This window comes from Penaeus chinensis, chromosome 5 (genome assembly GCF_019202785.1).
Source record: "Penaeus chinensis breed Huanghai No. 1 chromosome 5, ASM1920278v2, whole genome shotgun sequence".
Lineage (NCBI taxonomy): Eukaryota > Metazoa > Arthropoda > Malacostraca > Decapoda > Penaeidae > Penaeus > Penaeus chinensis.
The window spans coordinates 211,035-220,525 of record NC_061823.1 but is presented as its reverse complement, the minus strand read 5'-3'; the positions used below and the strand labels follow the sequence as shown (position 1 = coordinate 220,525).

Here is a 9,491-nt window from a genome sequence, read left to right as displayed (position 1 = left end):
TTCAGGCTCTCACCTTCTTCAACATCAGCCGCAGGCCCACCTGTCATGAACGGGATTCTCTCCGCGTCTGCCGATCAGCTGACTGGAAACGCGTCAGTGACATCACGCACAACAACACGGTCGCCAGAAGGATAAAACTGCCGATCATTCGCCGCTAAACTTTAAGGCAATTATGTATTTGCGGCACATACAAGGCATAAAACATTCCCTTGTCCGTGGTATCGTTTCATATATTTATTATGTAGCAATGAAAAGCAACACTTTCTTAACATAGCAAGATTCAATTTTAGTTGAAGACATGTGAAATATGTGAATCCGTGGATATGTCTATACACACACACACACACACACACACACACACACACACACACACACACACACACACACACACATATATATATATATATATATATATATATATATATTTATATATTTATATATTATATATATTATATATATGTATATATATTTATACACGGGGAGAGAAAGAGAGAGAGGACGATGTGTGTGTATATGTTTGTGTGTGTGTGTGTGTGTGTGTGTGTGTGTGTGTGTGTGTGTGTGTGTGTGTGTGTGTGTGTGTGTGTATGCATAGACATGTGTGCGTGTGTGCGTGTGTGCGTGTGCGTGTGTGTGTGTGTGTGTGTGTGTGTGTGTGTGTGTGTGTGTGTGTGTGTGTGTGTGTGTGTGTGTGTGTGTGTGTGTGTGCGTGCGTGTGCGTGTGGGTGTGCATTAGGGTGTTTCATTAATCCGACTTTTTCAGAATCATTCAGCAAGTTGCTAAACAGGCGCCTACTATGCTTAAATGACGACATGCAAAATATTAGACAAATAAAAAAATATCTACTATTCGCAATTTTTGATTAAAGTATAATACCATTTCCGGCGCTGGGATGAGGTGCGGCGGCTTCAGTCGGCCTGGCTGTGACCCGCATTACCCACGGAAGGGCATTTCGGTTCATCCGACATTATGGCAGAATCAAACATAGGGTAACTTAGGTCATTGCGAATGATTCCTGGGGACTTCCGTAAAGATTCCCAGTCACTATGCATTTCCATATAAACTTGTGCTACCTTAATAATGCACATTACTCGCTCGCCTATATTGTGGTGAAGATCTCGTCAGTGGCAATATGGCACTTCGACGTGGTGGTTTGCGCAGTGCCGATACACGTATACTGAAAGAGTTTGGTACCATTGATGTTTTGTCACCTAGACCACTGACGAAGAGTGACATTCTTGCTCGATACTGTGCGTTAAAAGGACATGATAACCAGACACTAAAAGGATGCTCAAAAGATAGCTTGCCATGCAATAATTTGACTATTACGGAATTTCAGATTTCATCCAAGTTGCAGGCGGAAATTGCTGTGCTGTATAGCAAATTCGGCATTAACACCATATCACCTTGGTATATGAAAGAAAAAATAAAGAAAATAAAAAGAAATGTAACACTGAAGACAAAATTCTCGAAAACTGTGATTGTGTCATTCAAGGCAAAGAAACAACCCCGAGAAATCCTCAAGGAAGATATAGATTGGTATGATGCAAAAGTACAAGGAAGCAATGGATCAATCGGAAGTGTTGATTATCAGGCGCAAAGACAGGAATTTAACAGACTGAAATGGAAGCAGACCAATAATGCAGAAGTCCCATTTATATGCAACAGTGAAGATAATGCAGAAAAGTCTTGCCAGTTGGTGTCAGGTGGCTGGGATTTTTTTTGTTCCCTCCTACACATCTGTCTGACCATTGGCACCATATTGACCAAGCTGGAAGGAGTTTGAGATGGTGATTGGCCCAATAAATCCAAGATCGGAATAAAGAACAACACCATAAAGTGTCTGAAAGCACTAAAAAAAAAAAAAAAAAAAAAAAAAAAATCCAAGAACAATCAGAAGTATTTTTGATTTTGCAAAAGTTCATTTCATGTGCTGGCGTTCTGCTGTGAACAGCAATGGAATGACTCTTTTCAGAACTGCTATTGAAACTTCAAGGAGGTATGCCAGGATTGGCTGTGAACTTGGCTTTCCTAGCAGCTACTTCTCGTCCATCAACAGACATCTGTATAATGCAGATGGTACACTTCTTCCCTTGGCTGTTGATCATGATTACGTCGATGAAGTTGCAAAGATCTTGAAAAGAGGAATTCGTGAAAAATGGCCATACACACCAGCCCTATTCCAAAATAAGGAGAAGCACAATTTCATTGCAGAAAAACTGTGTAATCTGAGTGTGAAAGATTTCATTTCCCAACAAGTGTTTTGTGAGATTGTTTTCGCCCTTTTTCCGTCATCTGACCACAGATATGAAGTTTGCATACTTGGCCTATGATATGCATGAAATCGATATGTGGAAATCCAAAAGTTCGTTAATACCTGGCCATAATCAAAACTGTGAAAGACTGATTGGAGACATGAAAAAATGTGAAGACATAAACAGAATTGTTGTTGTAACAGAAACTAGAGAACGGCGCAGTCGAAGATATGGCAATGTAAACAAAGGAGTAGAATGAAAATGATATTGTATGCAATATATAATGTTCCAAATAAAATTATTACTAGAATCCTTTCCTTTTATAGCCTCTTGTTAAATAGAATATGTTACTTCAAATCATTTAAGCGAAGTGAGAAGTCCGAGAGCCAAAGCATGCTCTCGGGCGACCCAAGCCCGATCCGATGGGAGAGAACACAAAGTAAAGAGAAGTCAAGCCTACTAATTGAAAAATTAGTCTTATGGCAATTTAAAAACTTTATATAATATCAATTTATAAAATAAATAATTTTTATGCAAAAATATTAAAGAAAAGTATAATATTGAGGTATTTTAAAAATAAAATAGTTACACCGACAACAGAAAATGAGGCGTTATTTGGCGTTCGAAGCGGTTTCTAAATCATAATTTTATCAAAACTTTCAATTGAAAATAGAGAACGCGAGATATTCTTTGATTTTAATAAAACATACATTTCCAAACTCAGAAAATTCATAGGCGCCTATTTCTTACCTTGCCCCCGGGATTCGAGCAAATTTTAGAAAATCGACAATTATTGAAACACCCTAGTGTGCATAGCCCGGCCGAGGCTCAGCTTCGCATCTCGGTCTTATCCTTACTGACCTCTCAGTAAAGCGACCAGACTTTGTTCCTGCTCCCCTAGGCACCTATGTCTGGGGACAGAACAAAGGAGAACAGGCCTCCCAACCTCCTAAGAGAAAGGAAGCCGCTCCCCAGCCGACACCGGATATCTCCAATAAATAGGAGTTTCCGGCTATGCAAAAAGTGCAGAAAAAGAACTACAGGAATAAAGGTTCAAAGAGCACTACAAAACCCTCCCCAAGAGATGATAATCTCCTCTTTGCTAAGGAACATGTGACTCAGACAAACACAGACAAAGCCTGAAGTGAGAAAAAACAAACTAACAAAAGTCAGAGCTACTAAAGGCTCTCCACCCGCCAGTGGACCCAGGGATAGCCCGACAAACAGCCCAAAAACAGACGATCCCTCAATCAGAGAGGACTTCACAATGGAGTTGTCAGACTCCGACACCTCTCAATCGAATATAACGATGTTTCTGTTGTAACTAACACCAAGTAACATCATGACACACAACCTAAGCATACTACAGTGGAACATCAATGGCTTCTCCTCAAGGAATGCCATCCTCCAGGCAATTGTGCTATCAAGGGGCATTGACAAAACTGCTCCAGGAGACATTAACAGTGGAGACTGTTCGCTTCTTAGGGTATCATGTCTTCATGCTGCCACACACAGCTGGCAAGAGAGGCTTCATCACCCTTGTCAGAGCAACAATCCCCAATGCACCGCACTGTGGAGACGTTGAATCTCTTGCTGTTAAGATTCACATGGCTGGGGGGTCCCTCAAACTGTACAATTTGTACAGCCTGCCAAACTGTAGGATTTTAGACATTAGCCAGGTCTGTGCTACTGTGGCACATGACCAAGTGATCATAGGGGGGAACTGCAATGCACACAACCCCATCCTGGCTCCCTGCAGGGCACCGGATGTGACATTCCCTGTGATCGCTCTTCTCAATACCCAAGAGCCAGTGTATGTCAGAGGAGGGGTCCTACACCACACCTTGGCCACTGAGACTCTGGTGAAGAGAATTAGCTGGTGTGTCAATGAGACTGTCGCAAGTGACCATTATGGCATTATAACTACCCTTATGGATGCTGGCCCAGCCCAAATGCCACAACCAAATCCAAGATGGAAAACAGACAAGGCCAACTGGCAAGCGTTTCAGAACGCCTTGACCCACTATCTGAGATGAAATGAACCCCCACAAAGTGAAAATGTGGAAGTGCTTGAAGCCAGACTTATCAATGCCATAAATCAAGCAGCCTCGCTGACAATACCTAAAACTCGGCCTGGGTTCAGGAGCCACAAAGACGCCTGGTACTTTAATGACGAGATTAAGGAGGTCAACCACAGAGTGAACATGTGCCGAAAACAATTCGAAAGGCAAAGAACACCTGGAAACCTAGTCCTCCTAAGGGAGGCTGTCAGGGAAACCAAGGGAACTGCCAACAGAGTCAGGCAGGAAAAGTGGCTAGAATGGTGTGAGACCTTCGACCACCAAACCACCCTTTCAGGGTTATGGTAACAGGTCAGGCAATCTACCAGGCGCTCAGCCCCGAGGTGCACACATCATGACCCTCAATCAGAGGCAAACAGACTGGCGCACGAGTTCTCTGCGAGAACAAGCAGCAACAGTCTGTCAGCTGAACTGAGGGCAAGACGAGAACGACTACAACCAGACTTGCTCATATCAGAGAAAGGGCAGCAGAACCCGATAACTCAGATGTCATCTTTTCTCTGAGGGAACTAAGAAAAACCTACAAAAACAGTTCTAGCACAGCCCCGGGTTCTGATGGGATTTCGTACCCCATCATTTCCCACCTAAGACTAGCAGGTGAGCTTGCACTCTTGCAACTCATCAACAAGTCATGGGAAACTTCCACTCTACCCCAGAGCTGGAAGAGGGCTACCATAGTTCCCGTCCCAAAACCAAAGGAGCCAGGGAAGTACCACCCCAGCTGTCTGGCCAAGACGGTCGAAAGGTTGGTACTAAACCGATTTCAATGGAAAATGGGACCCCCACAGGAACACTTCCATGGGTTAACAAGTGGCATGAGCACAACACACAGCATAGCCACGCTCTTAAGCATAATCAGCACTGGCACATTTGTGGTAGTGTTCCTAGACCTGGAGAAGGCTTTTGAATTAGCAAGTCCACTTGTCATTCAGGAGAGCCTGGTCCAGAAGGGAATCAGAGGAAAGCTCTTGGTTTGGATAGGTGACTACTTCAGGAACAGAACAGCCAGAATCAGATTCCAGGGTCAGCTATCACAGCACATGCCACTAGAAAATGGAACGCCACAGGGTGGGGTTGTCAGTCCAGCCGTATTTAACACCCTAATGTCCTGTATCCTCAACATACACCTCCCAGTGGGTTGCAAAATCATCTCCTATGCAGACGATCTTGCAATCACCTCCACTGGACCATACTGCCTAAATAAAGCCCAGCATTGTCTGGACCTTGTATCTGAGGAGTGTTGTAGGAAAGGACTAAAAATCATTTCAGCCAAATCAAAAGCCATGGCTCTGACACATAATGTTCAAGGCACAAGTCTGAAAAGCCAGTGAATTGACTTGGAATGGGTCTAGGACTTCCAATACCTTGTGGTAAATATTGACCGGACCCTCTCCTTCCAGAAGGAGGTCCAGGACCTGGTTGACCGAACCAAAGCAAGACTGTCTGTCATGAGAGTAATGACTGGGAGACACATAGGAGCCAGACACAAAGCACTGAGATCATTCTCAGATCTTTGCAAACAACTGGCTATCTCACACAGCCAGGGTGTTGATATGCTATCAGCTCAAAGAACAGCTACTTGCTAAGGGCATGGACTCCCCCCACCCTGACTTTATCGAAGCCCCGCCGTGGGCACAAACCTTGATAGAGTTCTCTATTATGAGCCTGTCAATGAAAAGAATCAGTACCCCACGCCTAGTCTTAAGGCAGAAGCCGAGAGGGTCATTGCAGCCATCACTCCTCCGGGTAGTAGAACATACTTCACGGATGGATCAGTCGATCCCTTGAGCCACACTGCAGGCGCCGGCTTTGCAGCAAGGGATGCCAGAAAATCCATGAGGGTAACAGACAACGCCTCCTCACCACAGACAGAGGCAGTTGCAATCATGGGAGCCCTAGCCCACACGTCCCTGAGGGAAGGACACGTGGTCATGCATACAGATTCAACACGGCAGCCATTGACTGTCTTCAGCCCAGCTCACCCAAAGACATCTACCTCCTGACCACTGTGCTTACCATAGCACAGAGAATTCTTGCTCAGGGTAGAAGAATAATAATTAACAGGGTCTCCAGCCACATTGGCATCAGAGGGAATGAGCCTGCTGACAGACTAGCCGACATTGGCAGGGGTATGCCCTCAAATCCCATGATCATATAACCAAGCCGAAAAATCCTAAAGGAGAAATGTACTGCGGCCGCTCGTACCTTCCTCCGGCAGCTTCACAGAGAGGAAGCGAGATCCTCCCCCTCGGCCAGATGGTACTTAGACGTCACAAGCTATGAACCACTGGCACTCTCTGAAGTATCAACAGAGGTACCGAAGTCATTCTTCACAGAATCAGACTAGGTTACCACTGTGCATAGCAGATCATAGAGACAATAGACCGTGAAAAGAGGTGATGCATGCATTGTGGCGAGCCGAATGCCACCCTGGTACACTACTTACAGAATTGTGAGTACATACAATTCCTGAGACAGGGACCGCCTACAACAGCCGCTGTGCTGGTAAAGAGATTATGCGGTATGATTACATCATGGCGGCAGGAGTGCCTGCTGGCAATCCCGACGCCACGGTGAACACCGAGTGTCAGAGTACAAAATGAGACAACCATAAAAAAGCTAACATAGGCCGGTCCATATATGGAAGGCCCGGGCGAAGCTAGATCTTCGCAAATCTCAAAGTCAAAGTCCTGCCACAGGAACGCCTTGAAAGGTAGTTCCTCTCCTCCCTCACTGTGGTGAATCAGCCTTTGGGTTACTGTTTCAGAGGGTTGAATAAACCGCCTTGAAAAGGTGCAGGACCTCTCTTCCCTCACTGAGATGAAAAGCCTTCGGGTGGCTGTTTTAGAAGACGTGATACCCTGAGAAGCAAACAGTCTCCTCTGTTAATGTTTCCTGGAGCATGGCAATTGATTGATTGATTATTTAAATTATCTGCCGCGTCAACAGCTAAGGTCATTATGGGAGAACACCTTGTTAGAATGAAATATTAAAATATTTAAAATGTTAAAAACCTATCAATATGTCATAAATAACAATAGATAATATATAAATAAATCAAAGCACAAAAATTAAGCTCTAAATGTCTAAAACTTGCATAAACACTACACAAAATTAAATTTTATTGAAAATAGTCTCGCTACGGAAACTAATAAGACCTTCTATGTCACAAGCCTCCCCCAATACATTTGTCAGTGTATATGTGGGAGACAAGTACATACGTCTTTGGCCTGAGAATGTTGCACATCTTTCCACTATATGTGCGACCGTTAATGGCTCTTGGTATTCCACACAGTGTGCTTCACTTTTAGATATCATTGGCCCATGAGTCAGTGTTGTGTGCCCAATTTTCAGCCTTGTTAATACAACTTCTACTTGTCTGCTGGGATGGATACTGGTCACCCAACTGTCAAGATCATCTCTAATCTCTCGTAGTTTGTTTCCAGAGGTATGCCATTGTTCCCTCCATTTTCGCGAAGACAACTCCTGATGCTTGGTTTCATGTCAGTGTGTGGGAGAGGAAAATGAGAATAATGGGGCTGAGCGGCAGCTGCCTTGGCCTTCCGATCAGCTCGCTCATTCCCAATGATTCCAACATGCACTGGCTGGCACTGATGTCACCACATATAAAGTTATCTTTATATGCATTGTCATCAGTGCAAGCCAATCCTAAACCTCCCTCACAACTGGATTTGATGAGTTTAAGCTCTTGATTGCTTGCAATGCACTACGAGAGTCACAGTATATTACAATAAAATGGTTCGTAAGATCTCAAGTCCTCTTGACTACTGCAAGGATGGCATGTAACTCTGCAGTGAAGATCGAGGCTGATAGAGAAAGACTTCCTTCTGCTCACTGCTGCAAAACCAACACCATTTTCAGATTTCGAACCACCAGTATATGTTGCATCTGATCATTGGTACTTTGAAGTGTATTGAAGTAATCTCTCTGCTTCTGCTTTGGATCTCTTCCATTTCCCAGTTCCGACCAAATCTAGCTCGACTTGACTGGTCCAAGGGGGGAATTGGGGAGTTCCAACTGCTAGAACCTTAGTGAGACTTAAATTACGATCTTCCAGAAGATTCCTCATTCTCCTACCATAGGATCGGCTATTCTCAAAGATGTTGAAAACCAATCTGGATGTAGGAGATCCAGGAATCCTTTGTAGTCTCGTGCAGTAAATCAGGTCCAGATGTAATGAAAGAGGTGGTTCTCCGCTCTCAGCATACAGGTACGCCACAGGTGAAGACCCGAAAGCCCCTGTACAGATTCTGAGAGCTTCATAATGAAGTGAGTCCAACATCCGGAAAATAGTGGAAGTTGCAGATGAATAAGCCTCACTTGCATAGTCAAGTTTATTACGAATAAGCGCTCGGTAAAGCCGCAGAAGCATTGTGCAGTCTGCACCCCAAGATAGGTGTGAAAGAACCTGCAAAATACTAAGTGATTTTGTAGTTTTCATCTTTAACTGGTTGATGTGAGGCACCCATGGAAGCCTTGAGTCAAAAATTAGACCCAAGTATTTCACCTCTTGGACAAAATACATAGAGGGAAGGATGGAACTTTCCTTGTTTGTGTATATGCATAATCATAGTCTTGCTTGGAGAAAATTTGAACCCATGGTATGGTTTAGGGACAGGAATGATTATAGCCTCTTTCCATGTGAATGGTACTGTTCTCTCCCTACAGATGCTATTGAATAGGTCCAATAGGAACTTTTGGGAGCTCTCTGGTAAGTGAGATATCATTTGGTATGGAATTTCGTCACTTCCTGGGGCAGTCTTACGGCAGAGCTGCAAAGTAGAGTCCCTCTCTTTTCACAAAAATGGCAAGTTGTATGGCAGTCCTACTGAAGAACGACATTGGGTGTCGTTCCTGTTCAGCTCAAAGAGTGAAGAATCGGGCAGTGTAAGATTCACTAGAGCTCTCTGCCATGGATTTAGCTAGCTCATTTGCAACATTTTTTTTTTTGTCTGTGAAGACTACGCCATCTATCATCAGAGCAGGCGGTGACATGGATGTGCTCTTTCCAGCAATCTTACGCATCTTGTCCCGTGCCCAGGGGGTCCAAGAGTTAATCGAGGAGACATACTGTCTCTATGACGTCCATCTAGCCTCCTTTAGCACTCGCCTGGCCTTGGCTTGGGTATTTTA

General features: G+C 44.1%; 1 protein-coding gene across 1 annotated transcript in view; it reads right to left on the bottom strand.

The window, feature by feature from the left end:
• LOC125025869 (NF-X1-type zinc finger protein NFXL1-like) overlaps positions 1 to 142 on the bottom strand; it is a 22,084-nt gene extending 21,942 nt beyond the window's left edge. Inside the window, exon 1 of the mRNA XM_047614163.1 lies at positions 14 to 142. Coding sequence (XP_047470119.1) covers positions 14 to 25 — 12 coding nt within the window. The 5' untranslated portion in view covers positions 26 to 142. The remainder of the gene's footprint in view (positions 1 to 13) is intronic.
• Between the last annotated feature and the right edge of the window lie 9,349 nt (positions 143 to 9,491).